General features: G+C 42.0%; 1 protein-coding gene across 4 annotated transcripts in view; it reads right to left on the bottom strand.

The window, feature by feature from the left end:
- Positions 1–11,220: 11,220 nt before the first annotated feature.
- MAPRE3 (microtubule associated protein RP/EB family member 3) overlaps positions 11,221–19,642 on the bottom strand; it is an 88,818-nt gene continuing 80,396 nt past the window's right edge. For all 4 annotated transcript variants that reach the window (XM_075201060.1, XM_075201063.1, XM_075201062.1 and 1 more), the window contains 3 exons: positions 17,442–17,590; positions 15,810–15,962; positions 11,221–15,420 (listed from right to left, as the gene is read on the bottom strand). In XM_075201060.1, coding sequence (XP_075057161.1) covers positions 15,352–15,420; positions 15,810–15,962; positions 17,442–17,590 — 371 coding nt within the window. In that variant the 3' untranslated portion in view covers positions 11,221–15,351. The remainder of the gene's footprint in view (positions 15,421–15,809; positions 15,963–17,441; positions 17,591–19,642) is intronic.

Here is a 19,642-nt window from a genome sequence, read left to right on the forward strand (position 1 = left end):
TGCTGTAGGCAACATCTCCACTTTTTCAAATCTGCAATTTAGTAAATATACCCCTTAGTGTTTTAGTCAATGTGTAATAATGTCTTAATTATGGTGGCTATAATAGATATACAGTATATTTATGTGATATAGATACTATTCTGTTGGTGATGTTTAAGGGTTATTACTGCGATCAGTAAATAAATATATAAAATTTCTTCACAGTGAGAACCAGGAAATATGTAGTAATGCTACTTGGAAATCTTTTAGTTATTAGATCAATCAGTTCCGGAACAAGTGATTTTGGATGATAAATAATAGGAGGATTTGTTATGTTGTGTTACTGTCTTAGAATAGAAATTAAACAGTGAGGTATTCAGGAGCTGTTGTGGAGCAGCCACCTCTATGAAGACTATAAAGACAATACTCGTCTCTTGTCGGATAACTCATGCCCAGACCCGTTCTTCTATTTAGCACTTCTCCAGCCCCTTCTTATTGGCTCCTCATAATTATTTGGGTATTTAAGGTACCTGACATGGCAGTCAGGTGCCTGTTCTTTGTGCTCACTTCTGTGTAGAGTGTGGACTTGGCTCCCTATGCTCCTGTATACCTTTCTGCAGACTATATTTGTGTTGGACTCCACGCTGTTCCAGTGACTCTACAATCAGCTGGTCAGAGTCACCTCCTCATGTACAGCCCACAGTTCAGCATTATTCCTCATCAGACTATATTTGTATTGCTCTCCTTGCTGTTCCAGTGACTCTCCTTGCTGTTCCAGTGGATCTCCATTCAGCCATCCAGTGTTTCTTCCTCGTGGTCTTTCTACAGTTCTGAGTTACCTTTAGCAATCAGCTATCCATACTCAACTCTCCTAGTGGGCCTGTCTACTGCTCACCCAGGGGGCCGCAACCTGCGGGGCAGGGGCTGCAAAGACCATACCTCCTTGCGGGGGTTCCTGGCGAAGACAACCTGTCCTGTTAGGGTAAATTAGTGCCAAACTAGTCAGATCTGGGGGATCCAAAGTTTGTCCTTGTACTCCATGACAATCACCTTCCCAAATACCCCCCCATTTTCTTTTTTTTATCTTTAAATAATTATTTACTTATTTTATTTCTACTCCACCCTTTTTTTATTTTTGTTTTTTGATCGCGGATCACTGTTACACTCTTCACTTTCTATAATATTACAGCATTTGTATCATTTTTTGGGTGACCCCATCTCCAGATGTAATATATGAATACGGAAGGAAGCAAATCTTTATCCTGTATAGTTTCGATTTTTGTAAGGATGTATTTATTGGTCTATGTGAACACGACCTGTGTAACTGTCACGAGCCGCGGCGGCGACTCGCTCCTACTTGCGCCCCCGCATCCCAGCCGTCGTCATGACCACTGGGACGTCACTTCCGCTTTGTCCTGGTCGTTGCCAAGGCAACGGTTGGGACGCTCTCTGGTTACAGCGCCGCGTCCCGGCATCTAGGGCAACCGGGCGAGCGCGCAAAGTAAATTAAGTTATTTCCCAGCTGGGCTGTTGACTCCCCCTGCTGTGCAGGACATTTTCTATTGGGCCACATCTGTATATATAAGGCAGAAAGGAACAAGCCCTCCCTGCCGGTTATAGTCCCTACTACATGCAAACTACCCTGCTGTATTCTGTCTCATTGCCTGCTATTCTTCATTTGATTACCGTTACAGACCCTTGCCTGGATATTGACTTCATGGATTGCCTGTGACCCTTGACCTCTTGCCTGGATTCTAACTCTTCATATTTGCCTATGACCCTGACCCCTTAGCCTGGACCTCAACACTGCTACTTTACCTGTGACCTTTAGACCTCTGGTCTGGACCTAGACGCTGTCATTGCCGGCTACATATATACCTTGCCGGACTTTCACTCCACCTCTGTATTACACCAGCGCTACGTTCTCAGGTATCAGCTCCTACTACTAGAGTACAAGACCTGGGGGCATCAGAGTACCTGTGAGCGCATCTAGCTCTACGGGAAAAGCGGTTCCTAAAGGCGAAGACCTCTGAAGCGGTTCTAGGAGCCGATGCCTGGGACGTGAGCCGTAACAGTAACACAGATCTTTCTCAGCTAACGATCATCCCAATCATACTAGGCAGGTCTTAATCTTTTCTTAGTACGGAACAATATTACCAGTACTGCCGTCTGTGTTAAATAGAGGTCTTACAGAAAGGGATAAAAGCAATGATAGTCCTGGTAGCAGTTAGCAGCTGTCTTCTTTACTCAGTGTAGGTAGCGGTGTACTCAGCACTGATTCCTTTCTCAGCTGATATCAGGATGATGACAGAATTATGGGCAATCCATGTAAATGGCGCTGTATCTCCCAGCCACTCGGTATCAGACTAAAGTAGGCTGTGTAGAGCTGTGATTACTCCCCACACATCGGTGTCAAAGACCAGGGGTGCAGCCGATTCAGGGACAAATATGGACAGCTCCATTGATCACCAGCATTTGTCAAAATCAGAGATAAGCAGGAACAGCCCCACTAATCGTCAGTAGCCATCCAACCGAATCAGAGGTTTATATTCAATAAACAGTATTATTCTGTAATAATAATTAGAATATTTACGGCATCGGGTAGGTTAGGCCGCCGGAGGAGGCTTAATTTATATATATTGGAGCAGGGTATTACAGGAGCTGACGATTGTAAGTTCAGCTAGACAGATGGATAAAAACTGTCAATATGGTGTATGTATTAAAAAGATTCCCCAGTGAGGAACAATGACAGAAAGTCCAGTAAAAGAGCTTCTCCCTTGGCAACAAACATCTCAAACTAAAGCTCCTCTATTTCAGAAGAAGAATCAACAGTATCTGAATATGTCAGTAGCCCTTCAAAGCAGATATATCCTTCTAAAACGAATCTGTTGTATAGAGCTCACAGAAAATATGTGTAGCCATCTTGGCTTCCAGGCCCCTCTCTGTCAGTTTATTTTTATGCGTGGAAAAAAAATCTATCTGAGGCTAGTTGAATCACACTGGACTGGTGTGATTTATCTGACTGAAGTGTGTGAAGTTCAGCTTTAGAACCCCAGAAGACGATAACTCCAATATGATCTTATGACAGTGTATATTGTAACCAATGTGTTTACAATGGACATATAAAAATAGAGATGAGCGCACTCGGATTTCTGAAATCCGAGCCCACCCGAACGTTGCGGATCCGAGCCGGATCCGAGACAGATCCGGGTATTCCCGCCAATTGCAAAACTGAAACCGAGGCTCTGAGTCATAATCCCGCTGTCGGATCTCGCGATACTCGGATCCTATAAATTCCCCGCTAGTCGCCGCCATCTTCACTCGGGCATTGATCAGGGTAGAGGGAGGGGGTGTTAGGTGGTCCTCTGTCCTGCTATATCTTGTGCTGTTCAGTTCTGTGCTGTGCTCTGTGTTCTGCTCAGTCCAGTGGTGCTGTGTCCTGTGCTCTGTCCTTCTAAGGGCATTGTTATTTCCCCATTATTCCCAAATTATAAAAAAATTCAAAAAAAGTTATAAAAAAAATTACAAAAAAAGTAATTATAAAAAAAAATAAATAAATATCCCTAAACAATCCTGCAGTATAAGTCTAGTGGTACTGCTATATTACAAAGTTCACTCATTCTGCAGTATAAGTCCATTGGTACTGCAATATTACAAAGTTCACTCATTCTGCAGTATAAGTCCAGTGGTACTGCAATATTACAAAGTTCACTCATTCTGCAGTATAAGTCCAGTGTTACTGCGATATTACAAAGTTCACTCATTCTGCAGTATAAGTCCATTGGTACTGCAATATTACAAAGTTCACACATTCTGCAGTATAAGTCCATTGGTACTGCAATATTACAAAGTTCACTCATTCTGCAGTATAAGTCCAGTGGTACTGCAATATTACAAAGTTCACTCATACTGCAGTATAAGTCCATTGGTACTGCAATATTATAAAGTTCACTCATTCTACAGTATAAGTCCATTGGTACTGCAATATTACAAAGTTCACTCTTTCTGCAGTATAAGTCCAGTGGTACTGCGATATTACAAAGTTCACTCATTCTGCAGTATAAGTCCATTGGTACTGCAATATTACAAAGTTCACTCATTCTGCAGTATAAGTCCAGTGGTACTGCTGTATAACTCCAGTCCAGTGGTACTCTCCTGTGCCGCATATAATTTTTAAAGGCTTTGCCGAGTGTGTGTGGCTTCGGGGTACACTCTCTTGGGCTACATATAATGCAGAACAAAAATTTGGAGGATAAAGTAGGGAAAGATCAAGACCCACTTCCTCCTAATGCTGAAGCTGCTGCCACTAGTCATGACATAGACGATGAAATGCCATCAACGTCGTTTGGCAAGCCGGATGCCCAATCTCCTAGTACAGGGCATGTAAAATCCAAAAAGCCCAAGTTCAGTAAAAGTAGCAAAAAGTGAAACTTAAAATCATCTGAGGAGAAACGTAAAGTTGCCAATATGCCATTTACGACACGCAGTGGCAAGGAACGGATTAGGCCCTGGCCCGTGTTCATGACTAGTGGTTCAGCTTCACCCAAGGAACTAAGCCCTCTTTCCCCCCCCTACAAAAAATTTAAGAGAGTTATGCTGTCAGCAACAACACAGCAAACAACTCTGCCTTCTAAAGAGAAATTATCACAAATCCCCAAGCTGAGTCCAAGGGTGTTGGTGGTTGCGAAGCCTGACCTTCCCATCACTATACGGGAAGAGGTGGCTCCTTCCACCATTTGCAGCACGCCCTCTGCATATGCTGAAAGGATCCCCCACAGTCCAGTTACAGATTTGGCTAATGAAGGTGTGAATGTTGTACACCGGGATGAGAATATTGATGTAGCTGGCGCTGAGGAAGATGTTGATGATTATGATGCAGACAGATACCAAATTGCCTTTCTCAATTTCTATTTATATTCTAGATGATATAACTGCTGAATAGTTTTCTATTTTACTCCTAGTAGAGAGGGGATCTGATGCAGACAGATACCAAACTGCCTTTGTCCATTTCTTTGTATATTTGAATTTCTAGTTCTATAGTCTATGCAGGCTGCTTTTTTTATATTCAACTACAAGTGTAGGGTGGGGGGGGGGGGGCATAGTTAGCCACCAAAGTAACGTAGTCCATTTAATTTCACTTTCTAGCTCCACAGTCTGTGCAGCCTGCTTTTTTTATCTTCAAAGTATTTACAAGCCTTGCAATCTAAATTAACAAGAGGTAGTGACGTGCTAGAACTCCACCCTCTATATGCTGCAGAGGATGGAGGAGCATCAAAAGGCCATTCAAGCCTACACAGCCACCAACGACATAGGAAAAGGAGTGGGGATGCGCCTGAGTCAAGCGCACTGAAGAATGATTTCCGTGTTGTGCAAGTTTCTGCAGCCATTTGAACTTGGCACACGAGAAGTCAGTTCCGACACTGCCAGCTGGTACACCATTGCGATTCCACCAAGCATGTAGCTCTTGTGGATGAAGCCCTTCCTACGCTTTGCCGGGATCCGAGGGAGGTCAGTCTTTTAAAGTCAGAGGAATACATTCTGGCCACCGTTCTCGATCCTCTGTTTAAAGCGTATGTTGTGTCTCTGTTTCCAGCGGACACAAGTCTACAGCGGTGCAAAGACTTGCTGGTCAGGAGATTGTCCTCTGAAGAGGACCGTGACATGCCACCAGCTCCACCTTCATTTTCATCACTGTTTGTGCAGTTCCAAAAAAGAGGAACTGCCATTTCTATTGCTACCTTCTTTCTTTCTCTATTTTAAAAAAAAAAACAACTGCCATTTCTATTACTACCTTCTTTCTTTCTATATTTAAAAAAACAAAAAACTGTCATTTCTATTACAACGTTAATTGTTTGTGCAGTCACAAAAAAGAGGAACTGCGCCCTTAACTGCTATGTTGGTTTTAGACGTCCATCCGGTGTCCGCCATCTGTGCACTGGAATTCAGACCAGTTGAGGGTTTTATTATTATATTGTGGCCCCGGTACCAAATTGGGTACCGGGGCCACTCCACTACGCAGTCCAGATACTTTTTTGGTGGAATTCAGACCAGTTGAGGTTTTTTTTATTATATTGTGGGGACCACTCCACTACGCAGTCCAGATACTTTTTTGGTGGAATTCAGAACAATTGAGATTTTTTTTTATTATATTGTGGGGACCACTCCACTACGCAGTCCAGATACTTGTTTGGTGGAATTCAGAACAATTGCGTTTTTTTAAATTATATTGTGGTCCCGGTATCAAATTGGGTACCGGGGACACTCCACTACGCAGTCCAGATACTTTTTTGGTGGAATTCAGACCAGTTGAGGGTTTTTTTATTATATTGTGGGGACCACTCCACTACGCAGTCCAGATACTTTTTTGGTGGAATTCAGAACAATTGAGATTTTTTTTTATTATATTGTGGGGACCACTCCACTACGCAGTCCAGATACTTGTTTGGTGGAATTCAGAACAATTGCGTTTTTTTTAATTATATTGTGGTCCTAGTATCAAATTGGGTACCGGGGCCACTCCACTACGCAGTCCAGATACTTGTTTGGTGGAATTCAGAACAATTGTTTTTTTTTTATTATATTGTGGGGACCACTCCACTACGCAGTCCAGATACTTTTTTGGTGGAATTCAGAAAAATTGTTTTTTTTTAATTATATTGTGTGGACCACTCCACTACACAGTCCAGATACTTTTTTGGTGGAATTGAGACCAGTTGAGGGATTTTTTATTATATTGTGGGGACCACTCCACTACGCAGTCCAGATACTTTTTTGGTGGAATTCAGATCAATTGAGTTTTTTTTTATTATATTGTGGCCCCGGTATTAAATTGGGTACCGGGGCCACTCCACTACGCAGTCCAGATACTTTTTTGGTGGAATTCAGACCAGTTGAGGTTTTTTTTATTATATTGTGGGGACCACTCCACTACGCAGTCCAGATACTTTTTTGGTGGAATTCAGACCAGTTGAGGTTTTTTTTATTATATTGTGGGGACCACTCCACTACGCAGTCCAAATACTTTTTTGGTGGAATTCAGAACAATTGAGGTTTTTTTTATTATATTGTGGCCCCGGTATCAAATTGGGTACCGGGGCCACTCCACTACGCAGTCCAGATACTTGTTTGGTGGAATTCAGAACAATTGAGGGTTTTTTATTATATTGTGGGGACCACTCCACTACGCAGTCCAGATATTTTTTTGGTGGAATTCAGAACAATTGTTTTTTTTTTTATTATATTGTGGGGACCACTCCACTACGCAGTCCAGATATTTTTTTGGTGGAATTGAGACCTGTTGAGGGTGATATATTGTGGCCCCGGTACCAAATTGGGTACTGGGACCACTCCACTATGCAGTCCAGAAAGCTACCTCGGTGAAACGTTTTGGACTAAAAACAATATTGTGAGGTGCAGACGCGGGCTGGGAGAGGCGTGGCAGGTGTGGAAGTGTCTTTAAAAAGCTGAGACCAGCTACAACAAATTGTCAGACTTGTGGGAAATCAATTCACATTGATAAGCTGTCCATCTTCCAAGCCAATTTCCCTTGCCCAGAAAATGCAACTCATGTAAGTGCTACTCTGAATGTAACCCCTTTTATTTTAAACTGCTTTGCTTGTGTATGTTATCTCAATATATTGTTTATTAATTATTTTTTATATCTGAATGCCCTGTACTTTTGCATATTTAATCTATAACTTAATATGTTGCGTCCTTGATACTCTAACAAATCCATTAGCCTGTTAAGAAGAATATAGCTCGACCAAGCTAACCCTTTGATTGCCAGTGTGTGATTTGTTGATACATTTGATTAACAAGCTTAGTGTGTGCTTGCATTTACATTTGTGTAACAGTCTGGAGATGTGAAAAGTTAAACCTCTGTTTCACTGGTGTGGGTCTTGCTAGTCTGTGAGCAGCTAGAAGCCTGTGTGCCAGTGTGGGACAGTATATTGGGGTCCTATTGCATGTATTCAATAGGTGGGGGCAAACCTGAAGTGTCTGGAGGGTGGGAGAGCGCTGTTTGGGGGCGATTCAGTAGGTCTATAACCTGTGTGATAGGTAGAGAGACTGCAGACTGGAATCGTGTGTGACCTCATACAGCAGGGGTGGGCAAACCAGTCCTCAAGGGCCATAAACAGTTCATGTTTTTAGGATTTCTGTCTGTAGAAACAGCTGGGATAATTACTGACCCAGCCAAATAGATTAACTCAGCTGTGCATGATTAAAGAAATCCTAAAAACATGAACTGTTTATGGCCCTTGAGGACTGGTTTGCCCACCCCTGTCATACAGCAAACACCCAAAGTCACGGCAGCTGGGAGCGTGTTTGTGACATACTCCCTTGTTTCATTTTAGTCTACCCAGCCACATTTCCTCATATCTGACCCTTTTTGTGTCATTATATCTGAAAGTCCTACTGCCCCTGTGCCTCTCGTCTCTCCGGATTCAAATTTGATCCATTTCTCTGTAACCCTCCTCTTCTGCCCGCTTGTTGCAACTTTGCTTTACCTTGTTTTATATCTGTCTTGTATTCTTCTGGTCACTCAGATCTGCTCTACACTTCAGGTGTGTCTTCCTCTGAGTGCTCATTGTAAGACTCCACTTTATAAACCCTCACCTCTCCTTCACTCATTTACAGTGATAGCGCTTGATATGCTAGTTTCCTGGTTCCTGTATCTGTAAATATATATGCTCCTCACCTTTCCTCGGTAGTTCCTGACTCTACATTTATTTGTCTCCTGATACCTGGATTGGCATCTTACAAGTCTGCTGGTTCTAGGCTCTGCTTACATTTGTCTCCTCTGACTCCTGTCATTTGTTTTGCATCTAAATGCTATTCATGTAGCTCAACTCAGTATTCCCAGGCACGGACTGCACTATTGCTCATTTGTGATGCTTTGCAGTGATCACTGGACGCTGTGTTACTCTGTATCAGAATTGCCTCAGAAACATTGTTTATACTCTTGCATTCTATCAAAGATTGTGTAAACTTGCACCAGCATTTCTTCAGGGACACTGTTGATAACCTTGCATTTGCCTCAAAGTCTGTATATATATATATATATATATATATATATATCATATATATACATATATTGTGGCTGATTACTCATCCCTGCATTACCTAAGGGCCTGTTTTCCCTGTCTGCTCTTGATTACTGCAATAAACTCCATATTATTTTTACTACAATATAACCGTGTAATTCTTGTGATTTCCTAACAGTACCACTCACACTATTTCCTCATATCTGAACGTTAACTTCTCATGTTAACCCTCTAGTCTGCCGCTATGCTATCTGTCCTCATATCTTGTATGTTACACCTTATCTCTAGTCTGCCGCTATGCTATCTGTCCCTATGTATTGTATGTTACACCTTATCTCTAGTCTGCCGCTATCCTATCTGTCCCTATGTCTTGTATGTTACACCTTATCTCTAGTCTGCCGCTATCCTATCTGTCCCCGTGTATTGTATGTTACACCTTATCTCTAGTCTGCCGCTATGCTATCTGTCCCCGTGTCTTGTATGTTACACCTTATCTCTAGTCTGCCGCTATGCTATCTGTCCTCATATCTTGTATGTTACACCTTATCTCTAGTCTGCCGCTATGCTATCTGTCCCCATGTCTTGTATGTTACACCTTATCTCTAGCTTGCCCCTACATCTGTCATTTCTTGTATGTTGCTCCTTATCTCTTGCTTGACCAATGCCTGTCTATCCCCATGTCACATATCTGTTACCCCTTATCCAGTCTGCCCAATGCCTGTCTATCCCCATTTCACATATCTGTTACCCATTGCTTCATGTTTATTGTTTGCCCGCTTATTTATCTCCGCCAGTCTGTCCTTCTCCGTCAGTATGTCTGTTTACCCTCTTGCCTCGATGCTTATGCATATTTGTTTCTGTCTCTTGGATCACCCCATTTTTCATGTAGATTATGTTTTATTTCCTGAGCCCTTGTCTGTTTTCATTCTTTGCCTCATAACTGTTGTCTGCTCACAGCCTTGTTGCTTATTGCTGTGACCAGTCTGTTGTCTGTGTGTGATCTATATCCTTCTTCTCTACCCACCTCTTCTCTTGTCTGCCTCTGCACTTTCCTCGGTCTCTCATTCTGGCCATGGTGTGAATGCTGGCACTGCCCAACTCCTCACTGTACGGGCACAGCCGAGGATGCTCTTGGCATGACCTCAATCTGCCTGATTGGATACGTAGAACAAAGTAAATCAGGGATCATGACCCCCTCCCCTGATCAGCCGCCCCCAGCAATTAACTTGGATCCAATTCAAAGCCTTCACTTTCATTCTTGCTCCTCCCAAGCCAGAGAGGATCACTTCATCAAGGAGACCGATCCCCTTTGTTACCATGATGAAGTGCCTATTGTTCTGTAAGGAATTCCAGCAGACACCTAGGTACCTACCCAGCAGGGAGTAGAAGGATTTGCAATGAATGAAGAGACACCTCAGTCATCCCCTTTGTGACTGTGTCCAATTCTGGAGCTTCAAGATATTTTGCAGCTACCCAGGGTGTATCCCGACATCGTGGCTATTTGGGTCCCTTTTAAAAATAAGTGTGTTCTATCCTGAAGACTGGTGTTAGAGTTTCAGCTCCTATGAGACTTTGCTGTGCTACTGTCTCCATCTGGAGAAACCTGTGCTTCTGATAGCCTGGTGTGCCTACAGGACTAGCGTGAATGGGTGTCAGTTCTCTACTAAGCTGGCAGAAGGTGATGTGGCCGAGCAGCCGGGATCTGCAAGTGGACATCTCTATCCATAAAGAAGTGTCCGGAATGGACATCACTTGGAAGGAATGTTTGTACAATGCCTGCACTCATACTTTATACATCACTCATGAGGATTGCACTGCTGTCATTGGTGAACCTGCATCAATCAGAGACTGTGTTTGCATAAGGGAACTACCAAGGGGTTGATGGCTCACCTGGCTGTTGCTAAGTGTATTTGTACATAGTGTTGCTACTGTTTGCATTATGTCATTGTATTTTGCATTAAAAGATCGCTCCAGTGTGATCTGTGAACCCAGGCAGGGGGTGTGGGTGGGGGAGATATAGTTTGAACTACGGCTCTAGTACCCCATACCATAACTTCCAGCTGCGAAAATTAAAGTTTTGAGGACATCCTGAAAACCTACCCTGTAAAGCCCAGGGATAATAGCCTTGGTGATCAAGCATCAATATAATCAATGTTGAGTAATCATCGCAGCAATATAAGAAAGGAAACGTGCTATGTTATTTTTCCACACCAGTTTATTTGAAATAAAAACGTAACACAGATGCAAGTAGTGCGCAGTAGTGGCCATAGTGCTGATTGACAGATGATAAGAGGGCTCTGGTTTGGCCTTGGATAGAAGCCATGAATGGAAGAGCCCCACAAATTTCCTGCATGGTTCCATGATGCATTGAAAGGTGTGTGAGAAACTGAAGGCAGCAACTCAAACTTCATGTTCATCTTGAGCATGTTCAGATATTAAATGATATTAGGAAGAGCAGCAAAGACATAATTAAAATCAAATCAGAGTGAATCGAAACTTTTAAATCTGTTTCCATTCTTCAAAACAAACCTGTCCATGCAATTTACCTCTAGTGACGATCGCCCGCTTGGTAAATCTCCTACGCAGTGTAACATCCCAATTTACAATTATTTATATAAACAGTTTTCTGTAAATATTTTCTGGTAACTCTTATCTCTTACCTTTTATTTACTTAAATACAACAGAATGCAAAAAATAAATTAAAACATTGAATGTGTCATAAAATATTAGTCACAAATGAATAAAAAAGAAACTTAAAGTGACATTGGATTTACTACAACATACAATGTCTACAAGTCTGTACATTTTGCCACTTTAAAGGTTATTCAGACATGTTGAAGTGTGGGTGCATGTAGATTTGCTTTGTTTCAATGTTTTTACTAGGTAGTGAATACTGATCACCAAACACGTGCGCTCTGAAATGCCAGTGGAAGCGCGTTCTAAGCTCTCTATTTTGGACAATTGAGTACAGAACACTTGATTTTCAGGGGGCACCTCATACAGAAATATTAACCATACTGCTCGCTGTTAACGATGGATATAAAAATGCTGCAAATATGTATGCACCTGTACTTCCAAGATGTCAGGAGTGAAAGAAACCATTAAACAGACATCTATAGCTTGCAACAATGACAAAGAGTGCACCTGAAGGGTTAACATCATGCTGTTAGTAGCAACCAGAGACTTAGTACCACTGTGTGTCAGACCATTAAACTTCCATTGAGTTGCTTTTTCAGATATGCCTCTGTGCTTTCTATTCTGTAAATAAGCTGCATCCTACACGTCACTCTTTCTTCTTGTAGCAAAGAGCTGGACATGGAACCAACCTCAAGTATGATGTCAGACTAAGGGCTAGAATTACTAAACTGCGGGTTTGAAAAAGTGTAGATGTTGCCTATAGCAACCAATCAGATTCTAGTTATTTATTTAGTACATTATACAAAATGACAGCTAGAATCTGATTGGTTGCTATAGGCAACATCTACACTTTTTCAAACCTGCAGTTTAGTAAATATACCCCAAAGTGTTGGGAGCAGCAGCCTTACACCTGCATTATTGTATACATTCCCAATATCTGTTTATACCATAAGCTTGCTCATAACGTGCACAAAAAGGGAGCGATCACTGCACAATAATGCAATAATGTCCTGTTATGATTTTTTTTCTGAAAATAAAAGCAATCACATTTCTTTATCCTGTGCTGTTTCATAGCCAGTAAAATATGAACCTATTGTGCCACCACGGCGGTCCCCCGTCGTAGGCTGCTCCGGTAGAACAAATAATTCATTTTCAGCAAATACGTTAAAATAAATAAGCAATTCCCGTTCTCATTACAACACAGAGAAATCTCATTCCTAGTCATTTCCACTTGTGAGCGACGGATGAGATCCCAATGATCCCTAACCCTCTCACTACCATAGGGCGAGACCCCGGGCCAGGTTTACTACTCGGAGTTGGAACTTCAGCTATGATGGAATCTATGGACATAAAAGTACTCCGTACTTCTTCCGTGACTCTGATGTGGCTTTGCTATGGTTTATGATGTGAGATACAGTAACTCTATGTTGTTACAGATATTTGGAACTAGCGTCACATAGCTCGAAATGTATTTCCCAATTATTAGAAAACACTCACTGTGGAAATAGCTTGGAAGCTGCAGAATGTATCTTATTATGAATCTAAATAGATCCTCTATGGTTTTGCTACAAATCACTTGAAAATCATATATCTGTTTTATTGTAAAAAGTAAAAGTGGGATATAGCTAAACTATAAATTGCAGGGCTCCCTGACAGTGAAAGGGTTTAGGTGCGGAGCTCGTCACAGTGACCAATGTTTGATGTCCCTTTTGATTTGGAGAAAACTTCTCTTGTGTTGCTATATGAGTTGGGAAAAAAAGTGCATGAAGAATATATATATAAAAATTATACACAACTGAGCTCTAATGTCAACCAGCCCCGGACCAAGTAGAGCCCAAAACTCAGTGGCAGCAAAGAAATATATTACAACAGACTTGGAACCTGGGAGATGGAAGAAACATGGAAGACAACATGGATCCCAGAACAACGATTCAAGAGAATAGGACAGGAGACTAGAAATAGCATATTTATTATGAATTCTGTGTCCTACTGCTTAATGTATAGATGCAGCGTTTCTCTACATGCTGGAGATTCATTGCAGGTTTATGAATGCTCTGTGATTAAATGATCAGCCAGGTCAGACGGCTTGAAGGTTTTTGTGACAAAAGTTGTAGAGTCTCAAAAATGGGTATTAACAATCCCGTGTTATAAGTCGAGGTTCTTGAGGAAACAGGAGACCAGTCGATATGTTCATGTTAATTCTTCAGAAAGGTGGAGATTTCATGTGTCATGGTGACATAATCTGAGCAACATGGAACTGATTGGACTTTATCGGTAGACAGAGATTATTAGGATGAGGTCTACATGTGAAAGATGAAGCTGCAGACATACATACCTTAATGGTATCTCGCAAGTGCAGTATAGGTGTATCACAGTCTTAGGTACATCTATAAAAAATGTGTTTAACAATTTAGCAAACAAATGTGTTATTAGGTATTCTCAAGAAGGATTTACCAAATTTGCAACATATTTTTAAATGTACTTTTATCTTCGAACATCTCTAAAAATTTGCTTTTCTATAATATCACTACGGTTGTTGGATAAAACTGGGACAATCCAAAACAAATTTATGATTAGATCCTATAAGGGGAAATATTCAAGTTATCTGTTCCAGTTTGTACAAGGCTCAGTGTTCAATCTAGGTCTGTCTGGAGTAGATTACAAGAAGTGCCATGTAGATCACGGCCTAGGATGACAGAACTCCAGGGGTGACTAGCTGTCTGTTAAGTTCCCATTTATGTCCCCAGTTTTCTTACTATTTGTATCTTTATTAGGCCTTGAGGAGTGAGTGTGGTGAGTTACACCTAGCATATAAAAATCTATGCTGATTTTGAATTACTAGCAGATATATTTATTTATTTTATATAGATTTAAGGAGGTGGAGGACTGCATTGAATCTCTGTGGAAACTGGAGGCAGTCTAGGTGTAAACAAAATCTTAGACTGCACATAGAACAATGACCTAGTAATCTGCTTCAGGTTTCTTGGCGATTTAGTTATTTGTTCCAATTTGTACATAGAACAATGGTAATGTTAATTGTATCAGACTGTGCACAGTAGGTGAAAGGTCTAGTTATTTCTTAAAGACCATGAGGACGAATGTTCCGTCTCTCTGCAGGTCCCATTTTTCTTGTAGGTCTGGTTGAGGTTGGAGGTTTGGTTGCATTTTTACTAATAAATACAATATAGTAAGAAATTTACAACAGCCATTTTTCAATTTTGAATACCCCATTTCAGAAGTAGAATAAGGAATAAAAGAAGAGGACAGATGAAATGAAAGGAAGACAGGTATAGAGGTGTAAAAACACAATAACCAACCCCACATCGACAATTGTGTGATCAGAGATCATATTAAAAAGGGTTAACGGAGAACAAAGGCAATTAACATTAGCTATACATCTCCCGGCAGAGGGCGGGGGGGGGGGGGGGGGTCACAATCGCCTGATAAATAAATGAAGTGCTATGTTCAGCAAAGCAGAAATCAATGCCCCAAGAGATGTCAATCCCACACCCGCACTACAGAATCCCCATTTCATGGACTGGAGGCCCATTGTAGCTGTGATGGATGACACGAGCATTGTGAGTGTTGATCCCAACCTCAGGTGTTCATCTTGCAAAATGGATGATGGGTAACGGGCAACAAGGAGCATCACCGTACGATGCAAAGGGGCCACGGGGACATGAAGGGGCGGTCAGTATTCATCCTGATCCTCAGGCTGAAGATCCTCAGTCTCATCTTCTTCTGGAGGAGCAAACCCTTCCTGCAGTAATAAGATAGTACAATTTAATGGCCCAGGTCTAGATATAGAAGGGGGGGCTAGGACTCAGAATAAAGGGGTTGCCCACCTTCAAGTCACTTTAATTTACTGACTTGTACATGCAACATATTACTATGTACATTTCCTTATCTTTGTGCCATATAAATACATTATAAAGCAGAGTTGATTATTTTCCATATACTTGACCACAAGTCCCGGGCACAGTAAATACCCAGTGATGAGGGACCGGGTCCAATGTATCAGTGTGGGGTAAAGGTGGGATCCCCTTTTAATGTTTTGGCACAGAAGTAATTTTTTTCTCGGTGGCTGGATCATGTAAACCGATATCTGGAGTGCTACAGAGACAGGATATCCCTGAGGGGTGACCGCACCTCTGTGGCATAGAGGATGTCGATGATTTTGGAGAGGACTGCCGGATTCTCGCTCTCATGCTCCTGACAGATCAGCTCTATGTCTCGCAGTTTACTGAAGTAGAAATCCCGTTCTTTCTCCAGCCCATCAACAGTCAACTTCAGCTCCATTAACTAAATATGGGGAGGGGAGACAAGGGATTAAAAGAAGTGCACTTGCCACCTACACGCAGTGGAGTCAGCCATATTGTGAGCTGAATGAAAACTTCCAATTCACTAGGAGTCAGTGCCTGATGGATTTCATGATGCTGCATTTGGATGAATATCAGTGCAGTCAACAACTATGAAGACATAACACTCAGACCTTATGTTAATCTTTTATTGTTTACACTTTCTGCAGATATTACAGGTCACTTATGAAACCACAAAACATGCATCTTCCGCATTGGAAATGCCTTTTGTGCCTATTTTTGCATGTGAAAATGACACCACTTGCAGAATTTTCTACCTTCTAGTAGGAGGTGCTGAGCGGATCGGTACATTTTTTACTGAATGAGAGCTTAATATGCATGGTTGAGGCATTCTCTGTTTGGGTAGGGGGAGGGGGGTAGTGGTCATTCTACCTCAAAAGGACTTAGATTATACAAAGCCTTGTACATAATGAAAAGCCGCTATTGGCTATACTTTCGTCCTTTTTTAACCTTCCATGTACAAGAAAGCACTTCTAGGTATAGTTTGACCAGTATAATTAGAAAATTGTAAACACAAACTTGCAACATTTGATCCAAACAGACCCAATGTCCTCTAACTCCCATAAACGGGAGGAAACAAGGAACAGATGAAGTCATAGTCTCCCTCTTTCCACCATGCAAGTTGGACTGGCAAACCTACACAAATAGGCATAGGCTGGTTTTCTGGGTACAGGAGTGTGAATATGCCAGGCAGACATATGGGCACACTGAAACCTTTGCATGCCCTCATGATTTGTACTTTGGTATTGACCATTACATACAATCACAGGATGGCCTGTTGCATATGCAGCACAAAACCATATAACCAGGTGCTAAAATTCAAAGAAATAATAATATTAAAAAAATATAAAGAGAACATACATAGAATGCTGGCAAACCAGTTGTAACAAGACAATATGTGCTGCTTCTAAAAGAGGTCAACAAATGTGAAATAAGAAAAATGTGGAAATATCCAATAGGACCAAATATGCAGAAAGATATTAGGTCCTCTGTGTCCTAAATCATTGTAAGAAAACAAAGTTACACCTCTCCTGAACACACACCCAATGCTTCACTTAAAGGATTGGGTGCTTTGTGGTAAATAGGGTTCCCCAGGGCACACGGTGGTGTTTTCGGTGAATGGGAATTGAGTAGGGTCTAAAGAGTGTTTTGGGGCAAGTCAGGGGTTTTATAGTCATGTAGGGAAATGTGAAGGGTGTTTTGGAATCTAAGGTCATGTGATGTCTCTTTCTTTGATTAAGTGTTTGGTTTTAGCTTGTTACTAACATTAAGTGGAAGTGTATTATTAGTGACGTTAAGTGCAAGTGTATCAGGTGGCCATTACGAAGATAGAACCAAACACACATTGCATGCAGGTGGTCACCTAAAACTTGGCCCTGGTATCTGTGCTGTTCCATCTCACCTGCTGGTTAAGCTCCATTATTTGCGTGTCCAGCTCGCTGCCACCGTTCCTGGCAATGGGGAGGATTTTTCGCACAGGGTGGGACATGTTCTGCAATCGTACCAGGGGCTGCAAAGTCTTATGACCTGTTGGAGACGTTCTCTGTGCAACTGTGTGAAACAAAGAGAGGAAACAGTTACTTTATAACAAAGAGACGCATATGAATCACAGAGATAGCTGATTTATTGTCTAGGATGGGAAGCCAATAAGCTGGTAGCAATTTGCGCTGGCTAGGTCTGAGGTGTTGAGTCTAATGGAATCTCCAGTTTCCACCCGGGACCTCCGCAAGGTCAATATGTAGTTTAAGGTTGCGGCAAGCAAAACAGGTACAGAAATGTAAAACAAGCCTGCATCAGAGTCACAAGCAAACCATGAGAGTCAGGAACAAGCTAGGTCAGTGTCAAAAACAAACCATGAGAGTCAGGAACAAGCTAGGTCAGTGTCAAAAACAAACCATGAGAGAGTCAGGAACAGGCTAGGTCAGTGTCAAAAACAAGCCATCAGAGTCAGGAACAAGCTGGGCCACAGTCACAAGCAAAGATCAGAGTCAGGAACAAGCTGGACCACAGTCACAAGCAAACCATCAGAGTCAGGAACAAGCTAGGTCAGTGTCAAAAACAAACCATGAGAGTCAGGAACAAGCTAGGTCAGTGTCAAAAACAAACCATCAGAGTCAGGAACAAGCTGGGCCACAGTCACAAGCAAAGATCAGAGTCAGGAACAAGCTGGGTCAGAGTCACAAGCAAACATCAGAGTCAGGAACAAGCTGGGTCAGAGTCACAAGCAAACATCAGAGTCAGGAACAAGCTGGGTCAGTATCAGAAGATCAGATAAATAACACTTAAATACAAGGAATGCAAACACAACCTACAGCTTTGACACAAGGGAAAAGACTGAGCAGTTTAAATAGAAGGCGTCTGGCATCACAGGCATACCCCTGAACGCGAGCATATAGGTCACTGGGAGTGCCTCAACAGGCACCAGTATATAAAATGTGCCTATTCAGAAAATACTGACTAAAATGCACCTAGCTGGTCATGCATGAGGACAGGCCTCTACAGAGTGACGGTTGTAGAAACACAAGGAATGGATCACTATACTATCTCTATATGAAGGATTTTAAGTGTATTACTGGTTAAGCATATGTGCCAGATTTAGAGGTCATTGATAGCTCTTGTCTCTGCCTTCAGAACTAGAGAGCCTAATATCAGCCTCTATCCCAGGAACTACAGGTATACTGCTGATCTCAGCCTCTATCCCATGAACTACAGGTATACTGCTGATCCCAGTTGATTTGCAACTTTTAATTCACTGTCCTTGTCCTTTGTTTAATATTTTGCGTAGCTTTACTTTGCTAGGATGACTTCATTTTAATGTATACTAATAAAAATCTACTTTTATTTACACCTTTTCTAACCAATTATCCTTGAGTGCCCCGGTATATAACCTCTGTCCTGTCTCTCTTCTCAAATACTGCTGATCTCAGCCTCTATCCCAGGAACTACAGGTATACTGCTGATCTCAGCCTCTATCCCAGGAACTACAGGTATACTGCTGATCTCAGCCTCTATCCCAGGAACTACAGGTATACTGCTGATCTCAGCCTCTATCCCATGAACTACATGTATACTGCTGATCTCAGCCTCTATCCCATTAACTACATGTATACTGCGGATCTCAGCCTTATTCCATGAACTACAGGTATACTGCTGATCCCAGCCTCTATTCCATGAACTACAGGTATACTGCTGATCTCACCCTCTATCCCAGGAACTACATGTATACTGCTGATCTCAGCCTCTATCCCATGAACTACATGTATACAGCTGATCTCAGCCTCTATCCCATGAACTACAGGTATACTGCTGATCTCAGCCTCTATCCCATGAACTACATGTATACTGCTGATCTTAGCCTCTATCCCATGAACTACAGGTATACTGCTGATCTCAGCCTCTATCCCATGAACTACATGTATACTGCTGATCTCAGCCTCTATCCCATGAACTACAGGTATACTGCTGATCTCAGCTTCTATCCCAGGAACTACAGGTATACTGCTGAGCACAGCCTCTATCCCAGGAACTACAGGTATACTGCTGATCTCAGCCTCTATCCCAGGAACTACAGGTATACTGCTGAGCACAGCCTCTATCCCATGA

The sequence above is a fragment of the Mixophyes fleayi genome, chromosome 3, assembly GCF_038048845.1.
Source record: "Mixophyes fleayi isolate aMixFle1 chromosome 3, aMixFle1.hap1, whole genome shotgun sequence".
NCBI classification, from domain to species: Eukaryota; Metazoa; Chordata; class Amphibia; order Anura; family Limnodynastidae; genus Mixophyes; species Mixophyes fleayi.